Below are 21,972 nucleotides of genomic sequence, written 5' to 3'. Positions count from 1 at the left end.
GAGGAAGTGGTGGAGGCTGGTACAATTGCAACATTTAAGAGGCATTTGGATGGGTATATGAATAGGAAGGGTTTGCAGGGATATGGGCCAGGTGCTGGCAGATGTGACTAGATTGGGTTGGGATGTCTGGTTGGCATGGATGGGTTGGACTGAAGGGTCTATTTCCATGCTGTACATCTCTATGACTATGACTAAATATACCCAGTTCATCTTTGTTTCCTGTCTTTGAAGGTCATTAATTATCTAAACAGGAAGGTTTCAGCTCAGGCAAGTGTTATGTTTGGATGCCCAAACTATATATAAAACTATAGAGAATCGAAGTTAAGGGCAAAAGCTCTACCTGATGAAGGGCTTTTGCCCAAATCATCGCAGGTGATTCCTGATGAAGGGCTTTTGCCCAAAACGTTGATTCTCCTGCTCCTTGGATGCTGCCTGACCTGCTGTGCTTTTCCAGTACCACAGACTCGACTCTGATCTCCAGGATCTGCAGTCCTCACTTCAGCCTTTATCAAACTATATCACAGTATATGCATCTATGTAATTTCAGAAGATATGGACTTGGTTTATTGTCTCACTTAAACAGAAACTCCAATTCCAAACATATTGCGTTCTCTCAGAATGAACCGAAAGGATTTGTCTAGATTATGTAACATACAACTTAATGACTCACATGATGGTGAGCTACAATTACTAACTTATCAAATGCAGAGGATATCCAGATCTCAAAATTCACAGAGTTTTGCTTTTAGTAAAATAACTTTTGATTATTTTAAGCTCTCTTTTACTTCTCAAAAAGTACAAATTACCTATAGGTTTAATTACTACCTCAGTACTGGTGCCTTCAGAAGACGGATTCAAGGTTGATAAGAGATTAATTCTCTAAACTGTACTGAATCAGAGCATGATATTGCACAGAAGGCAACCATGCCTGTATCTTGGAAACATCTATACTTTATTCCCACTCCCCTGCTCTTTCTCAAAGTCCTGAAATTATTTCCTCTTCAAATTTTTATCCAATTCCTTTTTGATGAGTTTCATTGAATCTGGTTCTGAAATCCTTTTAACTACCTCATTTCAATTCACTGCTCAAATTTTGTTTTAAGATGTCACCTCATGGTTATTTTTCCAATTACCAAATTTTGGTCCTCTGTTACAGCCTCTTCTGTGTGTCACTTACACAATCAAAGATATCCATGGTCTCTCAAGTCTTCACTATTCTAAGGAGAACAACCTTAGTTTTTCAAGCGCAACATACAACTAAAATCTTCAATTTCTGGTATAAATTTCATAAATTATTTCTGCACCTTCTCAGTCCCCAATTTTCTTCGTTAAAGTGTGGTGCCCAGTGTCATTCTTATGTATAAGTCATAAATGAAAGACTGCATAATTCATCAACAGTCTAAATCACAAATTTGATAGCTCAAACATCTAACAACGTCCATTTTCATGTTGCGTTACTATTTTCACAATGTTTGCCACTGATAAACAGGAATAATTTTCTGCTTGAAACTACTGGAATGTACTCTGAGCATTTAATCATTGACAGACCTCTCCAAACGTTACCAGGTTGTCCATCACTGAAATAGAGTAATTTGTTGACAAAATGTTGGTCACAAAAGAATGCTTTCATTTTGTGCATTTTTAAAAAAACTATATTCTTCCCAACCCACGAACGCATGATGGTTCTTTTCTCTCCAAACTTCATTCAGTAAAACAAAAGACTGCTTTGTAGTAAATTATCAATCTGTGCTGCAAGTGCCACCAGGTCAGCAACACTGCTGGCTGATTGATATGCTGAAGGCACACTGTGGGATAAAAATCGATACAGTAAGCCTTTTCTGTTCCTTTTCTACACTCCCAACTCATGAGCCAACAGTCATGACAATTCACAGAGCTAGGAACACTAGAACTCTCAACTACACAAATATTAAGAGCATTCTTTACAGCTGAATACTGTGGACAGCAATAAAGTAAAACATGTTTAAGGCCACAAAACAGTTAACATTTTTAAAATGCTATGATGTGCTAAAGTCAGAGGCAATTATCAGGAATAATATGCAGAGGAACCTTGATTATCCGAAGGACACGGGCACAGAATATTTTGTTTGGTTAATCGAATTCCAGATGATCGAATGCCGGATAACCTAGTTTAGCCAAGCATCGGGATCTTGCTGGTTAATCCGATATTCGGATATTCGAATGCCGGATAATCAAGACTCCTCTGTATGTATACATTCAACTGCCAGTTGTGATGCTCACATGTAAGTGAAGCATTTCAAAGTAGATTATTGACATACATGGTAATGCAATTTTAACTATAATACTAAGTGCTCTGTTATTACTCTTAAATGAACTTTTCAAATCTTGTCAAAACAGTAAAGTCAAATATGGACAATTTGAAAATAGTTGGAAAAAAAAAATCAGGAAAACTTCAATTGAGTCTATTTAATTGCTAGTGCTATTTCCAAACCATCTTAATTTTTCTTTGTTATGCACTAACTTGCCTCTAGATTCATGAGGAGGGCCCCTCTGATCCATCATTGGACCCCTTGGATCTCCCATCATTCCTCTTGGATCTCCCATAGGACCTCTTGGCTCACCCATTGGCCCACGTGGCTCACCCATTGGCCCACGTGGCTCACCCATTGGCCCACGTGGCTCACCCATTGGGCCCCTCTGTTCACCAATGGGTCCTCTCTGTTCTCCCATTGGCCCTGCTCTCATGTCATGTTGCATTCCTCGTGGTTCATGGGCATTTCTCATGTCAGGAGGTCCTCTGCCATCATGACTAGGCACATGGTGCATGGGTGGGCCCTGATGCGGGGGACCAATATATCCTCTGAAAAACAAAAACAATAAAATTAGCCACAGACTCAAATATTGGGTGGCAATATGAAAACTATATACGCCAATAAAATAGTGATGCAATAGAAATACAATCTGAAATATGCAAATCATTCTTTTTTATCCTTTCATGAGTTGTGGGTATTGCTGGCAAAGCTCATCAGAGTTAGAAATGCAGATTCTTTTGAGAATCAAATAGATCAATTCCAGAGTTGATTGAGAGCATGTGCTGCTCGTTCAACTTCTGTATTTAAGTACAGGTAGTTCTTCTACAATGTGATAGTTACGTTCTTGTGCAAACCTGCATTATAGAAAAATCACATGTAGAAACAGCGCTTAAAGTGTTCGCAATGTAATTGTGTTATAGCCAATACACATTTTAAAAGTTCATGCTTTAGTAACAGTGTCCCCAATTACATTAACAAAATCCGCAATATTGTAGAACGACCTGTACAGAGTTAGGAGCCCTCTTGTGGAGCAGTGATTATCCTTATCCCTGGACCGGGAGCTTAGATTCAAGTTCTACCTCTTCCAGAAGGGAGTAATAGCATCTTTGAACTGGTTGATTAGCTAAACAGGTTAGGTCTTGAGTTAGGGCCCTCTAGCAGTAGAGGGCCAGGTTCATACCCTGCCTGCTCCAGAGATGTACAATGACATCTCTGAACAGATAATTTAAAAATAAAGGTTCTTCTGGTAGTGGTAGCGGCCCTACTTCTGAGCCAGAAGACCCAGGTTCAAGTTCCACCTAATTTGGAGATGCGTAATTACATTCCTGAACAAGTTGATTGGATTTGAGCCCTTCTTGTGGCTCAGTGGAAGTGTTTCTGTCTGTGGACCAAAGGGCCCAGGTTCAAGTCCCACCTGCTCCAGACAGGAGTAATAAAATCTCTGAACTGGCTGATTAGAAAAATGTCACAGCATCTCCCAACAGGTGATTATAAAATATCTAAAATGAAAAAAAGGGGGCTCTGTGACATGGTGGTAGTGTCATTACCTTGAGGTCAGTATGCCTGACCCACATGTTCCAGAGATTTGTAATAACATCTTTGAACAGGCTAATTAGAAAGATCCTAAAGTTAAAGAAAAGTGCTGCATTCTTCCATAGTTGTGGGTTGGTTTCTGGACTGGGCAAGAACCCAAAAAGAAAGGGAAAATTTAATTTTGTGCTATGCTACAAGTTTGTACAGTAAAGACTTTGCAAATTTCTGGAAGTCTTTGATTTCTAATTCACCAGATGGATATTTGTGTATAAAACAAGGCCAGTGTTTATTGCCCATTGTCAAAAATTCAACAGTGAACTGTGTTAAAACTTAGAGCGACATTTTGAAATATGTTGAAGAACTTTACTTATCAACCATGACTGAATGGTGGAGTAGACTCGATGGGCTGAATGGCCTAATTTCTGCTCCTATGTCTTATGGTTAACTGACAATATCGCTTCATAATTTACAGTAGGTGATTGACAAAATCTGTTCATTGAGCCCCAGGGGCATTGTTATATAACACATCAACAAGAGAAAGACTAAAGAATGAGAAATCTATCTGAATGAATGTGTTGGCTATACAACAAAACTTTATTAAAAACTCAAACTGGTTTGCATCATAACACTGTACTATTTCATATAACTAAAGGTGAACAGCTGTTCTCATTTAGAATTAATCAATTGAGTTATTTAATAATCATTTGATTATGAAACTATCTAGGAACTGTTTTCATAAATCGGACATTTTCCCTATTACAGTGTACATAATGAATTAGTGACTGAACATCTTTTCTTCCAGTGCATTTCTGAACACAGCTAAGTTCTATCTATGTTGGGAAATAGAACATATGCTGAAGTCTGGAATGAATTTAAGATTAAGGAGTTAATCTTAACCTTGTATTACATCAATATAAAGTAGGAATCTCCCAATACATTGCTATGCCAATCTCATTAAAATAACAATACTGAAATTGTAGGTCATTCAATCTGGCACTACAGCCTCTGGAACTTAATTTGTTTCAGTGTAAAATAAATACAGGAATCAGCCTAAAATATTGTTCCTGTTTACTATCCAGATATTTTGCTTGAAAGTAAGTTGACATGAATTTCAATTGGGTGCCAAATGTCATTGCCAAGCTCTCAAAATGGCAATATCTGTGGGATTACAGAGCTGAGTGCACAACTAATATGAGTCATGACCTTAAAGAGAGAGAAAATCTGGGATCCATAAGAGAAAGGAACTATGAAAAAACAATGGCTAACTTGTACCTCTACATCTCTGTAGAAAAATCAAGAGTTGGTCAACAGCGAACTTACAATGATAGAAATTAGTAAACAGAATTTTCCTTTTCGATTGTGGTCTGTGAACAAAACCTAGCCTCAACATTCCGTTGAAAATAGTAGCCAACAAGACACTGAGGCAATATCAATGACAAGAATCTGAGCCAAAGAATATAAATCATATTAGAGATTTCCCACAACTCTCAAAAAAAGTCAACATAGGAATCGATATACGTCAGTCAAATGTAATCACTGCCTGACATTAGCTAAAGAGTATCTTTTAAAGGGCTGGTACGTTTCATTGCGAGAGGTATCCATTACAATGCTGCCAACAGATATCAGTGTATTTTTTAATTCAAATTTGCAAAGAAAGTCCAGATCATTTATTTCTCTCAAAGTTTATGATGTGGATGTGCCAGTGTTGGACCCGGGTGGACAAGATCAGAAGTCAGACAACAGGTCTTATTTCAAATGGCTTATTTGAAATCAGAAGCTTTTTGAGCATTGCTCCTTCATCAGGTGAAGTGAGAGACAAGCACAGAATTTATAGGCAGAGAGATTGTTATAGGTCATCCCTTCACTTGCTATTCAGCTGTTGACACTTTACTCATACTGTCTGACACTCCTGATCACTTACAGGGACCTATTATTTGATCTGTCGACATTCCACTTACACCATTTGTATGAAGCTCCTGAGTTCAAATATACCTGTTGAACTGTAAGTTGGTGTCGTCTGACTTCTGATCTCAACGTTTAATTGAATATGGCATAAACTTCGTACTTCCACTATTATTCTACTGAAACTCTAGTGACAATACTGCAATTTAGAAAGTGGTCCTAGATTTATAATATTGCTGTCATAAGTCTAAATGGTGAAAAACTAAAAGATTAAAAATCATCATGCACTGCAGTTTCACCCTTCTCAATTTTTCTGTAAATTAATCTACATGGGCTTGCAGAAGGCATGTAGCAATAATAGCTAAATACATATCAAGATATGTAATTTTACTCATTTTTCAATGCACAGATTCTGATATTAACATATACACAGGCAAGTCTGAGAAAGGAATGACTGTCGGGCAACACTTCGTCAGATAACAGATAAATATTTTATATCCTATCAATTACCTTGGTTCCACCTCCCCAGTGACAGAAAGCAGAGTTCCTCCACGAGGATCATTTGGTGCATCTCCTAATAAACCTCTTGGAGCCGGAGCCCCACCTACTGGTGGACCCCGCTGCATGTTGCCTCTGGGGTCCTGCATTGGGACTGAAAAAGGAAAAGAAATCCATGTCAAAAGATGTGTGAAGTCTGGATGAATTTGGATATCACAATAAGATAAACGGGAAGAAAGCAGAATCATGCTTTCAAAAAAAAAAGGGCGTTTCCAGTCTTACAGAGCATTAATGATTTCCTGCATTCTGTACTATCCACGCATATTATCCATGAAGTCAAGAATGTTGAATGTCTGGAAGCATTCTGGCCTCAAACTTATTCACAAATGATGCATGATTGAAACACAGGGACTGAAACACAACTGGCCCAAGCAGAAGTACAAGATACATGATCAAACTGCCCCACAGAAACACAGCTGAGATGAAGATCAAGTGGCACTAATATCCTTTCTGCATTCTATGCTCATGCAACAAACAGTCTTCCATTATGCTGTACCACATAATATCTTTCTGAAGTTTTGAATAATTTTTGCCCTGTAACCTGTATAAACCTATTATGCAATCTAATAAACAAATAAATGCATTTAAAATTCAAATTTCAGCCCAGATAAAAAAACGAAAACATTCCAAATCGGCATGATTTGCATCTGTTCAATATTTCAAAAGCCTGTCTGGCAATATTATGGTCAGAGATATAAAGTATTTCATTATTTTCTCTCACAATCACACAATAACACTACTTATTGGTAACCTTGCATTGCATGCATCAAAAACCAAGATGTGCACCCTCTTGATTTTAACCATTGTACACACAGTAATCTAAGAGGCTCAGCTTGTTAAAGTTTATTTATAACTTAAATGAAACCATGCAGAAAGGCTCAATTCAGTTGCAAAGTCATTTCATATTATTTAGAGTCGCAGCAAAGACTTCAACTCATTATGCCATGGGCTGATTTTTACAGAAACAAAAAATTTTCAGTGTTACATTGTATTACAACGCAAATTATGTTAAGACAACATGTGGGAATTAAATTAATTACAAAACACCTTGTAAGTAAAACAGGACTATTCAGTTTTTAAGAAGTAATACACAAGGTGTGGATTTCAAAATAATTATGTTTACACTGCACTTAAATTTTATACTGCGCACTTCCAGTCAAATCAGCGAAACAGAGGAAGAATTGTCTCTGACTAAATTCAGAAAATCACCATCAGTTCTCTGATTTCATATGAAGCTATTTTAACATTTTACTACATGCTTCCCACTTCTCTGTTTCACTAGAACAGATTTGAAGTTGTTGAGTTTTATTCACTGAAATCACTATCACAGTTGCCAATAACACAAACATCTCCAAACATTTCCAATTTCTTAAATTGGGTCTTTTTTCCCACTCAATTAAACATTACACAACTTTGTTACAGTTAGGCCACAGTTCTAACATACTAACTTACCTGACTGATGAGGATCCAAATATTGATTCTATTCTCTATCAGAAATTCTAAAAGTTTTAATATTGATTTCTGAGCAGTAACTGAGGGCACAGAAAACCTTGGAAATGTATACTAGGGTAAAAGCAAATTTCCAATTATATTTGAAGAGTGGTCAAAACCTGTTAGGTCAAGTAAAGGATAAAGTACATGGATACTCAGGTATCCATAAGTTGGCAGATGCAGAACATATTACAGTCTACTTGCTAATAAAGAGGATTACTGCTCTAACCCACTATCGTCCATACAGGAAAATAAAGGCAAAGTACTGCAGATGCTAAAGATCTAAAATAAAAACAAAGTACTGGAGAAATTTAGCAAGCTGGCAGCATCTGGAGAAAGAACAGTTCATCCTGGATACAGTTGAGCTTCATGAGTTTTGTTGAAGTTACATTCTTCCAGCCAAATGGACAGAGTGTCTTGAAATCCCTGATTTCTGATTTGCAGATAATGGACAAGCACTCACAGGCAAAGAGGTATTTGCAAAGAAAGCAAAGAATTCCCAGTCCCTGACCTGTTCTTGTCGCTATAGTACCTATACGGCTGGTCCAGTTCAGTTAATGACCAATGGTAACTATCAGGATATTAACAATGGGGGATAATGCCATTAAATGCCAAATGAGGATTGTTGGATTGTTCTATTGTTGGATTGTCTGGCACTTGCATGGTGCAAATGTTTCTTGTGACTTTTCAGCCCAATCTTGTATGTTGTCCAGGTCTTGCTGCACATGTCCACAGTATCTGAGGAGCTGCAAGGGATACTAAATAATTTTGAAATCAGTCGTGAATATCCCCACTTCTGACTATATGTTGGAAGGATATATTATCATCAAGTTGGGCCTGGTAGTTGTGCTTGAAATCAATGGGGCTTTGGAAGAGATGATGGTTATGTGTTAATTGGGGGTAGCTGGTTGAGTACTTGCCTGGGTGTATATTAGTGAGGTAGGAGTTCGTGTGCAAGAGAGTTGGAACAAAACTGATCAGAAAAGGATATGCCTGGAGTCTAGCTACATTTAACCTCTGTTTTTTAATGGTGTTAGCATAGAATGATAGCAGTTTGCAAGCCCAAGATTGAAAACCACGTATTATTCTAACCAAAAGAGTAATTCAGAAAAGATGACTGACTCAAAATCGAAAAGTATTAACTTACATAAATAAAATTGATCAAAAAAGTGATTTATTAATTACTTGAGAGACATGGTCAAATTTTGAAAAATTCCAAAATAGTGAAAATAATTCCATTGAAGAGTAAGTGATGGAATTCAGTAGATTGCATGCAAGACTATAGAAATTCCATCTGGAAATTCCTCAATGTGTGTTGGAATTCAAGTTATTAGACTGTGTCAAAGTATTGAGCTTCCACAGTTTTCTAGTTTTGACAGGAGTTAAAGTTGTAGGTAAATACACACTGCTAGAACAAACATTAAAAGCACCAAGGGAAAGCTTTCTGTATGCAAATGGAACAATTAGGCAGGCAATAGAAAATGGATGACATAATGTTAACAGGCTGGAAAAATAGTCTAGATTGCGCAGGTGTCAAAAAAATGAAGACAAAGATGCTTTTAACAGTTTGGAAAAGCAAAAAGAATTTGTGACTTTTAATAAAAGAATGAACCCCAGAAATGCCATGGTGTAGTGAATCAATTCTGCAGATGTGGTATCAATTAAGATTATGCCAAGTGGTATAATAGAGTAAATGAAATTAAATACAAATGGAACATTCAGAGGAAGATGGATAGATCAATCGAAAACAGGGCACTGTAATGATCACAAGATGTGTTAGCCAAGCAATGAATGTGTTGGTGTCAGAATCTTTCAATTGTGCAGTTTTAGACAGCAGAAAAACATCTACAATATGTGGAGTAGACTGGCTAAAAGACTACCTAGTCTCTCTTAGTAATAAGGAATGGAACAAAATTAAGGAATTTGATAGTTTCACCAGGTTCAGATTTGGGGATGATAACATAGTAAAATCCTTAAAAAGGGTAGCCATTCTTTGTAAAATAGCCAGGATCAATCATTTTATGAGCGCAGATGTAACAGCCAGTAATATATCATCGCAATCCATGAAAAATGCACTGAAACTGGATATTAAAATGACAATACTTGGGAATGTGGATCAATTAATATTAAAGCAATATCATCAGCAGGGAGATCAGCTCAAAGGGGAGCATTTGTACACCCTTCAAAAGAGGTCCCAAACACACTGAACAGTCTGAAACTTAAATAAATGCATACGTGAATTAAATGACATTTGGCACTTCTTGATAAGATCCATCGTACTAAAATTGGACGGTGTAGAGTTGAAAGCAAACCCCACCACGTTTTACTACCACCAGGAGCAACAACTCTCAGATATCTTTATAGTTCATGTAGATGATTTTTTGGGGGGTTGGAAGATGTGAATTTGAAAGCAATGCTATAACTGGGGTTAGAATAGAGTATTAGGCTTCTGCGACTTTTAGGTACACTGGATTGAAAATCGAGAAGAATACATTGAGTGCTACTATGAAAAACCCCAGCTGAAAGAAATCATCCAGATGAATGAAAAATGGAAAAAAATTTAAAATTAATGTATTGTATTTTGAAATTTCCATCATTTGGATATACCAGGAAGATGAACTTATTGTTTTTAACTGATGCTTATTACATAAGCAAGAGATAGGTCCACAAATGTAGGAGTGTTTTATAATGTTTCTTTTGGAAAAGGTAAATGTTGTACCTTTGCATGGGAAACCCGAAAGATCAGAGAGTAGTGTCCAGTAACTTAGTATTAGAGTACATATGGCATTTTTCTTAGATAAAATAGCTGAAGAAATTCTAAAAAGGGATTCAGCTGTAATACCTACTAAGTGCTAAAATAGCAATAGGTTCTGGAGAAACTCAGGTCATGTGGCAACACCTGTGGAGTGAAAAATATGTTTCATGCCCTACGTGACTTCAGTCTATACCATTACTCCCTACAGCTCTAGACTTTGCAAATTCCTTCCACCAGATCCTTCCACAGAAGTCATCTGTATTGGAATTCTCTTAGTTTGTTTGGATGAGTTCACTTCCAACAACTCTGAAAGAGCTCAATACCATTCAGCAAAAAGCATCCAATTTGACCGGCATCTCGTTTAATAACTTTTACTTTCACTCTTCTCTAGCACAGGATAGATCTACGTGCCGTGCTTGCCACCTTTAAGAGACACTACATCATTGAGATCTGATTTTGTACCTTTTTGCACCTTAAAGGTGCTTTATTAAATTAGGTTAGTGCTGTCTGGACGGAAGCTGGTATCTCAATCCTATCTTAATAAATCCAAAATTTGGATTTGTAATAAAGCCAAACAAATCCAATGGGTCATGCATATCCTACCATTTGCAAGGACCCTATAACAGGATTCAGATATCCTATCTGTTGACCAGGTTTGTACTTTACCACAAATTATAGATGCATTTATACTGTAACTATGGCATTTATGCCAAGTACTACAACACAAATTATGCAAATGCAGTCTGAATCTGGAGTTCATGCATAGACTTAAGGAAAGAGGTTGATGGCTAAGAGATTTGAGGAGCAAGCTTTGCAATCTAAGGGTAGTGGGAGTCTTGAACTTACTGTTTGAAAGGATAGTTGAGTCAGAAACTCTTGTAACATTTACATATTAAATAGATATTCACTTGCATTGCCATAGTCTCCAGGGAAAATGGGATTAGCATAGTGAGATATTTGTTGGTTGACGCAGACAAAATGGGCTGAATGGCCTCTTTCTGTGCTGCAAACCTGTCTGATCCTTGCACTTCAGTCACATTCCTCAACTTTTAAGTCTACTAGATCCTTCCTGAGTAAATATTATCATTAATTGCAACCAAATTTCAGACAATTTATTACATTTTGGTGCACCACAATAAAACTCCACAAATACTTAACCTCTGACCTCTAATCTGAAACAGGAGACACATTCCATATTTTAAAAAGTTTAACCCTTACATCTCATTCAACAAAATGTAATATCTCTCAAAGTGAAAGCAACCAGCAAACATGAAGGGTTACACCTCTCCGTTACAGGTTATTTGTAAGATCAGAGGTTAAACTTTCATTCAAATTAGTACCTTGTCCTCTCTCGATCTGTGCAGTCCCTGCAGAGGCCACAGGTGAGTGCATACTTCCTGTGAGAATACGAGATAAAGAATAGTGCAATGGATAACCTGTCCTTTTATAACATTCAGGTTTTGTGCAATAAAAGTAACAGAAGCACATGCAATACCTCTTCATTTGAACAATCTCACTGGAAGGGTTCTGGTGATGGCAGTACAAGCTATGCCCAACACTTCAAAAGATAATATTGTGTAGTGTGCCAGGAAAACAGATGGTTTTAGACAGAATTCTAACAAGAGAACTTTGTGACAGGAAAAAGGTTTCTCATGAAGTGAGAAAGAGAGGGTAAAGATGATAAGGGAATTCACCACTTATGGAAAAAAAATAGAATCCATGATCATCACATAAAAACTATGAAGTCTGCAAAGATCAGGCATGGAAACAAATGTTTACTAAATAAACCTGCAGGCAAAAGGAATTTTAAAAAGAGAAGCAAGGAAATAAAATAGTGCGCATAGGAACATGCCATGTAATGACAGAACTAGCAACAAGAATGTTTGACTAGAATTTCTGTTTCAGTAGTTATAAGTCCAGCAATTTGAAAACCAGATACGCCTGTGCCGATAAGCAGACACCAATGAAAATCATCAGAACGTATTCATAGTAGCTCACCATAATGGAAAGCCAGAGTAAACTTCAAGAAAGTTACAGCCTATGCTTAATACATTTCTATCCTGACAGCAACTCAGCACAAGCCAGTGTCCTCAACTTCAAAAGGGCAGTTCCAGAGGTATAGGGAAAATGAAGACTGGAGGTGCTGGAGAGTCAGAGACGAAAAGGTGGTGCTAGAAAAGCACAGCAGGTCAGACAGCATCCGAGGAGCAGGAGAGTTGACATTTCAGTCATAAGTCTTTCAGAATTACTAATGAAGGGCTTATGGCCAAAACGTCGACTCCCAGCTCCTCAGATGCTGCATGACCTGAAGTGCTTTTCCAGTGCTACCCTTTTCGACTGGCGAATTCCAGAGGTACGAAGAATGAGCTGTCTAAAGCAGGCTGGGAAAGGAGACCAAATGGAAGTCAGTTGATGAGCAGTGGCAGAACTATCAGCAGATATCTCATAAGACTCACCAGAAATTTATTCCAGTCAAAAAGAAGTACTCGATGAAATTGATGAACCATCTGTGGTTGACAAAGGCAGTCAAGGAGAGTTTCCAATCAAAACTTAGGGCATACAATACTGTAAAAACTAATGGCAAGCCAGAGGGTTGGAATTTTGTTTCTTTTTAGGAATCAGAAGCAGTGGATTAAAATAAATGTAAAAACATAAAGCAAGAGCTTCTACAGGTGCATAAAAAGAATTAGAGTCACTAAATTAAGTGTGGAACCCTTGGAGGATGCAAGTGAGGAATTAATAACAGGGAATCAGGAAATGGTACATAATGGTACATGGGAGGTGGTATTAATTGCTGGACTGTTAACCCAGAGACCCAGATAAAGTTCTGGAGACCTGGGTTTGAAACCAGTCACAGCAGGTAGTGAAATTTGAATTCAATAAATATCTGGAATTAGGAATGTAATGATGACCATGAATTGATTGTTGGAAAAACCCATCTGGTTCACTAATGTCCTTTAGGGAAAGAAACTGCCATCCTTACCTAGTCTGGTCTACATGTAACTCCAGACTCTCAGCAATTGGGTTGACTCTTAACAGCCCTCTGGGCAATTATGGATGCGCAATGGATGCTGCCTAGCCAGTGACACCCTCATCCCATGAATGAATAAAGGAAAAAAAATTAACTTTTTGCATTGACCTTCATGGAGGCGGACACGATAATCACCCTAAAGATATCAGATTAACAAGGTGCTAATGTGGAGAAAAATCAGGCAACACTGTGGCTCAGTGGTTAGCACTGCTGCTTCACAATACCAGGGGTTCAGGTTCAATTCCAGCCTTGGGTCACTGCCGGTTTGGAGTTTGAATATTCTCTCTGTTTGCATGGATTTCTGCCCACAATGCAAACATATGCACGGCCACGGCGGACTGGCTGTGCCACATTGTCCATAGTATGCAAGGATCTACAGGCGAGGTGGGTTAGCAGTGTTAAATGCATAATTATGAGGATAGGGTAGGAGGGGCTGGGTTTGGGTAGGATGCTCTTCGGAAGGGTGGGTGCAGACTTAATGGGCCAAACAGCCTCTTTCCGCACTGTAGGGATTCAATGAATCTATGATCTTGTAGCAGTCTCTATCATGATGGACCAAGTCTTTGTCAAACTGATGGGACCCAAGGCAAACAAGTCTTCAGGACTTTGATTGCATAAAATATTGGAGGCGTTGGGTGAAATCACGCCCAGCAAATTAGAAAAGTGGTAACATGACAGGCCTGTTCAAGAAGAGAGGCAGCGATAAAGCAGGAACTATAGGCCAATTATTAAGTTAGAAATGGGTAATTTAGAAAAACTTAACACAAGCAAACAGAAAGGGAAAGCATGTTTGACAATTCTGATAGAGTTCTTTGAGGATATAACAGCAAAGCTGATAAAGGAGACCCGCTGGATGTGGTGATTCCGGACTTCCAGAAGACATTTGAAAGGTGCCACAAAAAGGTTATTGTGCAAGACAGGAGCTCACAGTATTGGGGATAATGTTTTGGAATGGATTGACAGCTGGTGAACATTTGGACAAAATGGATCTTGGGACCAATGGATCTTTTTCACGTTAAAAAGACATAGCTAGAGGAGTGCCACAAGAATCGGTCTTCAGGCTTTAACTCTATTATTTAATGACTTGGAGCAGGGGGCAGAGCGCAATGTATCTAAATTTGCTAAAGATACAAAAATAGGTGGGAGAGTGTGCGGTGATGTAAAAAAAAAACTGCAAGGTGGGTTGAGTGATTGGACAAAAACTTACCAGATGTAATTTAACATAGAACAGTGTGAGGCCATGTACTTTGATAGGAAGAATCAGAATTAAAATGAAGAAAAATTTCAAAAAAAGTGCAGAAAAATTTTCCCATAGGGCATAAGGTAGTGAATATCTTGAAGGGAGTTGTGGAGGATAGATCACTGAAAATATTTAAAGAGGTAGATGGATAGAGTTTTGAAATAGCAGGCAGCTAAGGGTTATAATAAGCTGGCATAATAGAGGAGTTGAGGCATGCCGCAGATCTTGTTGAATAGCAGGACAAACATGAGGCGCCAAATAGCTTACCTCTGCTCCTATGTCTGATGTTCTTATGTTATATAATTGTACTTTGAATGCCGCCCACTGCTGCTAAGAAATTTGGGAGGAAATAATTCAGATTTGTATGCTAAGTATGCTGTGTATCAAATCTGAAGTTCATGGAAAATGCAGGTCACTGGGCTAGACAGAATGAGTAATTTGAATTTCTTAAGCTAGCAAAAGCCTAATATACAATTGATCAATTTTCTTCTGATATTTAAATACAAATATCTTTTTTCAAAGATATGAATTACTATCTCAGTGCATCATCAATTTAAATGTGATAAGCAAGTATGCATGTGGATTACTCACAATCAAAAGAAATTTTGTAAGCAAGTAATCAGATGCTATTACACTGCAGCTTACTTGATGACTGCATTCATTTTGTGGTGACTATTTATCAGCATTTGTTCACTAGACTCTACTAATATTATTTTAGAACATTGTCCTAAACTACAAAAAAAGTTTCCAAACAAAAATGAAAAAATTAATAGTACCTAAAGACAAAAATACACCTGAGCTTAAAATGGAAAATTAAAGAGGGAAAGGCTACAATAATGCATGAAACATGCAAAGGAAGCTAAAGGATCATTCCACAAATTCCACAACTGTGTGCAGCTCTTGAGCATATCTTGAATTGTATAATTACATTGAGGTTACCACACATTTTACTTAACCTTATGTCTACACGGACAGAAATCCTTCTCACTTAAATGTATCTACATTTGACTGCACTTTAATATAAGTAAAGTTTTTTTATAATAGGAGTCTATCAAATTAAAACTTCATATGGGAGGAGTACTGTAGAAAAAGGTTCCTGAGCTTGGGTTTGAATTTACTTCAGGTAAAGCAATAAAAGCATTTCCGTCACTCGGAAGCTTGGTCAAGTGGAACAGAGTGTAAGCTTGCATCATTGTGTCAGTATGGTCAGTATGCCTATTGTTAGAGAGGTATTCCTGTTTAAGGGATGATTTGTTAGGAGTTTTCCTGCCAACATTTCCTTGATGAAACCATCACCATGCATCAATAAAAGTCAATAAATGACCGCTGTGTTTCAGAATTCCGTGTCTGAGAAAAGTTGTGCAAGCAGCTTAAGAACGATGGTCCTTAAAACCTACAACACTGCACCATCTAATCAATTTAGTGGGAAAGAAAAAATGTTGTGCTTCCATGATTTGGGTGCAAAGGACACTTTGGGCATACTATCCCATTTAATTATAACCTTTTTTTGAGGCAATATGTAGAGGCAATTTGGATGGTACTTGAGGAGAAAAGAAACGATCAAGGGAGATTAATAGCTGGTTATACTGTATTAACTAGTTCATTGATAGAAAAGATCTCTTACCCAAAATGGAAGGTACCAATTGTTACTCCTCCCTACAGTTCAAATATGATCCCCCTCCCTCTTAGTAAGCAAAAATATTTCTTTAAAATATATATAATCACAATGGTCATTGAAATAAATAAAGGACACAATTTATTTTCAAAACACAATCAAAAAATTTTAAAACTCCAGAACACAAAACAATACCTTGTCCTCTATCCATTGGCACAGGTCCTGACTGCGGAAGACCCATCTGCGGCTGCATGTTTCCTATGGGGAACAAAGTTGCACGCATAAAGTTCAAACCAATTATTACATGTATTAGATGCATAATCAAGCCTTTTCTATACAACTTCCCCAAAAAATGGGTCCACAATCAAAGCAACATATCGCAACATAACAACCATCCTATTTATTTCTGCATCATATTGGCAACTTAGGAACGACACCAATTCACTAGGCTAAGACTTTACTCAAAACATCAACACCAGTTGAGATCAGATTTCAACTCTGGGACAAATGTAGAGAAGGAATTCTTAGCTCAGTCTCTCTGTTCTTCTTGCCTTCCCTCTGTCCTCCCCTCTCTCGCAAGCAGCAAGTTCTGTTTTGCAGTTTTATGTATTATTCGCCTTACAAAGATAGTGTTTAGTCATTGTGCTTGTGAAATTATGCTGTATTATGTTTTCACCATTGAATGCAAGTTTAATCTTTTTCTAAAAAAGGTATCCAATGCTCTTTGGAGATTGTAGCAAAATTTGTGCTATCTCAAAATCTGCTGATATCAATCTCCATAGCAGTGACCAACTTAGTCCCCAGCTCATTTCATCTCCTGTTGAAAACTTCATGCATACTTTCATTACCTCTTGCTAAACCCATGTACTCCTGGCTGGTCTCCCACATTCCACATTTCAAAGTTGAGCTCATCCAAACCTCGGCCACCTTAAATGGCAATGAGTCCTATTTCCCATTTTTCCTGTGCTCTCAGACCTATACTGACTGTTGGTGAAGCATATATTGGACTTAAATTCTGACCTTCATTCCAAATCCTTCTATGGTCTTACCCTTTACTATTTCTCTAATCTCCTCCAGATATCAGGCCTCTTGTGTAGTCCCAATTATGAATGTTCCACCATTGGCATCTGAAGGTGCGACCATCTCGGCCCCATGCTATGGGATTTCCTTCCTAGAGCTTTCCACCTATCTACCTTGTTTTCCTCATTTCAGTCACTTCTTCAAACCTACCCTCTTTGACCAAGCGTTTGGACATCTACATCTCCATATGGCTCCTGTGAAGTACCTTGGTCACTTAATTTCCTCAAAACAAATATGACATCTTTGATAATGGGTTGAGAAATAAATGAAACAATGAAAATCCATGATGTACATTTCATCAACATGAATAAATAATATTAATCATGACTCAGTGTGGTGTAAAATTCCAAGCAGTGGAATGTGGTGAAACGGTTAAAAATTATGTCCCAATACATGTGTGAATCTAACCGGAATGGAGGTGTTGCTTAGTCCCGTGTGAATCTTATTACACACCTCCCCGTGTGAATCTTCTTATCTGTATGTAACCAGAATGGAATGTGTTTTTTAGCCTTGCTCTGCTGTTCACATGAATGTTTATATCTGGAAAAGAGTATATCAGCTGGAAAAGTCTCCAGTTCGGTGAGTCTGCTCTGGGGTTACGTTTAACCGCCGAGCGTGGGTTGTTGGCAATTGCTCTACGAGAACTGACGGCTCCCAGTTCCGGTAACATGTAGAGTGAGTATAAGCCAGACCCGTTGTGGCGACGCTGCGGGGAATAAAATGCCCATATTCTAGCAGACTCGCCTCTTGGTCGTTTGTTCTGTGTCAGACTACTCTTCTACGAACCTGACCTTGAGAATTTTTTAAAACACTCAGTAACAGAGTTTTACTGTGTTAAAGGAGGATGACAAGTCACAGACTCATTGAGATGCACAGCACTGAAATAGACCCTTCAGTCCAACTTGACCATGCTGACCAGACATTCTAAATTAGTCTATTCCCATTTACCAGCATTTGGCCCATATCCCTCTAAACTCTTCCTATTCATGTACCCATCCAAATGTCTTTTAAATGTTGCAATTGTATGAGCCTTCACCATTTTCTCTGGCAACTCATTCCATACACGCACCACCCTCTGCATGAAATAGTTGCCCCTCAGGTCCCTTTTAAGTCTTTCCCCTCTCACCTCTAGTTTTGGACTTCCCACTGCAGGGAAAAGTCCTTGCCTATTTACCTTATTCATGTTCCTCTGAACTTATCAATCTCTACAAGGTCACCTCTCAGCCTCCAATGCTCCAGAGAAAATAGCCCCAGTCCAATCAGCCTCTCTCTATAGCTCAAACCCTCCAACCCTGGCAACATCTTTGTAAATCTTTTCTGAACCCTTTCAAGTTTCACAATATCCTTCCAATAGCCAAGAGATCAGAATTGCATGAATATTCCAATAGTGGCCTAACCAAATGTCCTGTACAGCCACAACATGACCTCCCAACTCCAATACTCAAAGGCTCTGACCAATAAAGACAAGCATACCAACCACCTTCCTCACTAACTTATCTACCGTGACTCCACTGACAAGGTATTGTGAACCTGCATTCCAACGTCTTTGTTCAGCAACACTCCCTTGGATTTTAACATGAAGTACATAAGTCCTACCCTGAACTGCCTTTCTAAAACGCATTACTACACATTTATCTAAATTAAACTCCATCTGCCAATCCTTGAACCATTGGCCCATCTGATCGCGATCCTGTTGTACCGAGGGAACCTTCTTCGCTGTCCAATTTTGATGTTATCGGCAAACTTACTAACCATACCTCCTATGTTCACATCCAAATCATTTAAATAAATGAAAAACAGTGGATCCAGCACCGATCCTTGTGGCACCCTACTGGTTCAGAGGCTTCCAGTCTGAAAAGTAACCCTCCACCACCACCCTGTCTTCCACTTCCGAGCCAGTTCTTCATCCAAATACCTAGTTCTCCCTCGACGTGAGCTAATCTTGTTAACCAGTCTACCACGAGGAACCTTGTTGAACGCCTTACTGAAGTCCATATGGATCACATCCACTGCTTTGCCCTAATCAATCCTCTTTGCTACTCAAGTTAGTGAGACATGATTTCCCATGCACAAAGCCATGTTGACTATCCCGAATCAGTCCTTGCCTTTCTAAATACATGTAAACTGTATACCTCCCTCCTGCATCAGACTTTCCAAATGCATCACCTTGCATTTGTCTGGATTAAATTCCATGCCAATTCTCTACCCAAGTCTCCAGCCTATGTTCTGTTGTATCATTTGGCAAGTTTCCTCACCATCTGTAGCTCCCCCAATCTTTGTCATCTGCAAACTTACAATTCAAGTCACCTACAATCTCTTCCAAATAATTTATTTATATATATTACAAACAACAGAGGTGCCAGCACAGGTCCCTGAGGTACACCAAATCTCCAGTCAGAAAAACACCCTTTCAACACTACTCTGCCTGCTATAATCAAGCCAGCTGTGTATCCATCTTATCAGCTCACTGGAGATTCCATGTGACATCACCTTCTGATTCAGCCTGCCACCTTTACGGGCCTTGTCAAAGGTCTTGCTAAAGTTCATGTGGACAACATCCATCATTCTGTCCTTAATTATCTTTGTCACTTCCTCAAAAAAACTCAATCAAGTTTGAGAGACACAGTCTCCCCCATACAAAGCAATGCTGCCTGTCACTAATAAATCTGGAGCAGACCCCATTAGGTCCTGAGGACTTGTCTAGTGTAATGCTGTGCAGGACACCCAATACTTCCTTCTTTATGCTGACATGCCCCTCTCTAGATTCACCAACCACCATGTCCCTTTCCTTTTTGAACCGATGCAAAGTATTTGTTAAGGTCCTCAGCCACATCCTCTGGCTCCATGCATAAATGTCCTCCTTTACCCATGAGGGAATCTATCCTATTCTCCATCTACCTTCTTGCTCTTTATATACATATTAAAAGCCTTTGATCTTTTCCTTAATCCTGTTTGCCAAGGTCATTACATGGCCACTTTTAGCCTCCTAATTCCTTGTTTAAGTCATTTCCTGTTTTCTTTATATTCCTCGTGGGCTCTGTCATCAGTCTTCCAAATCTTACGGGTTTCCTTTTTCTTTCTAACTAAGCTCACAATATCTCTTGTTATTCAAGGTTCTTGCCATAAAGGTGACTGAACCAGTTGGAAGTATTCTATTTTACTGCTTTGTTAAAAGAAATGGAGCACTTTTCCCAACCAACAGACATCTCAAAGTGCTTTAAAGCCAATGCAATAGCTTTCAAAGAATAGTCACCGTTGTAATGTGCACTGGGAGTTAAATATTGGCCAGAACACCAGGGATAATTCCTCTACTCTTCTTCAAAATCATGGGGAGACAGAGCATCTTTTGCATCCACTGAAACAGGCAGATAGAGCCTCAGTTTTAACATATTAAAGATGGCACCTCTGACGATGTCAGGCTTGGTTTTTATTTTCAAGCCCAGTAGGATTTCAACCTAGAGGTAGTTCATAAGAGACAATGGTAATGCTTAAAATTTATTAAACTATTTATATTTATTAATTAAATTAATATTTTATTAAATTATGTAATACATAAAACTGGTATAATGTTGGATTTCTAAGATTTCTGCTCATAGTTACTGATAGTATGCAAATTGTACATTGTAAATTGTTTGGTTACCAATAGCATGCAAGTTGTACGTTGTTTGGTTACCATCTAGTGGCATTCACATAGAACTACAACTGTATGAGGAGGCTAAGATTGAATTTTTCATCAAAAGCAGTGAATCGATATTGCTGTTTATCCACAAATAGAATAAATAGGAAATTTCCAAAAAGTACAAGAATCAGGTTCTAGCATATGTTACTGTATCAGGAGATGACGGAGCAAAAGAGGGCAAATAGATCTGAGTTAAAGATCCGCAATCATCGAACTGAACGGTGGGGGAGGCTTGCAGGACTGAATGCTTACTCCTATCTTATAATTTACGTAACAGCATTTGAGTGTGAAGTGTATTTACACTGGGGATTCCTCTTAAGCAGTGCAGCCTTTGTCTTAAGTTGGGTATACTCACCAAGATGTGGCTTGCAACAATATAAATTTAGCCAGGAATTGGGGAAATGGCTAAAGGTGTAGCCAAAGAGTGAGTCTGGAGCCCAAAAGCCATGCACATTTGTCAAAATGTTAGCAGGTTTTAGAAATCGGCTTATTGTGAGGTGGTGTTCAAGGTCATTAAGATTTTCATTTAATAGGAGCAAATTGAAAAAAATTATATTGAACTCCTGCTCTAGGTAACTCACACACCGACACAATAGATCAGTATGTCCCCTCGATTTATTTGCCGCCTGTCAGACCTAGGCAAATTCAGATGCAATCTTACCATAAATACTAACATTGTGGCAGTGGTTCAATGGGCTTAAAAAAATGTTCTGTTTATAATAAGGGTTGACAATCCAAGATACTGGTAAGTTCTGGACAATTTAGACATTTTGAAAATATATTTCCCATTTTTGTTA

The 21,972-nt window shown here is 38.3% G+C and overlaps 1 protein-coding gene across 4 annotated transcripts in view; it reads right to left on the bottom strand.

Annotated features, from left to right (window-relative positions):
• cstf2 (cleavage stimulation factor, 3' pre-RNA, subunit 2) overlaps positions 1-21,972 on the bottom strand; it is a 67,323-nt gene that overhangs the window by 25,282 nt on the left and 20,069 nt on the right. For 3 of the 4 annotated variants that reach the window (XM_043704570.1, XM_043704573.1, XM_043704571.1), the window contains exons 8-11: positions 16,612-16,674; positions 11,871-11,927; positions 6,237-6,378; positions 2,505-2,839 (exon numbers count right to left, since the gene is read on the bottom strand). In XM_043704570.1, coding sequence (XP_043560505.1) covers positions 2,505-2,839; positions 6,237-6,378; positions 11,871-11,927; positions 16,612-16,674 — 597 coding nt within the window. The remainder of the gene's footprint in view (positions 1-2,504; positions 2,840-6,236; positions 6,379-11,870; positions 11,928-16,611; positions 16,675-21,972) is intronic. The other variant, XM_043704572.1, reaches the window with a different exon arrangement.

This window comes from Chiloscyllium plagiosum, chromosome 15 (genome assembly GCF_004010195.1).
Source record: "Chiloscyllium plagiosum isolate BGI_BamShark_2017 chromosome 15, ASM401019v2, whole genome shotgun sequence".
Taxonomy (NCBI): Eukaryota; Metazoa; Chordata; class Chondrichthyes; order Orectolobiformes; family Hemiscylliidae; genus Chiloscyllium; species Chiloscyllium plagiosum.
Note: the sequence above shows the minus strand (reverse complement) of the source record. Positions and strands in the feature narration are given on the sequence as shown.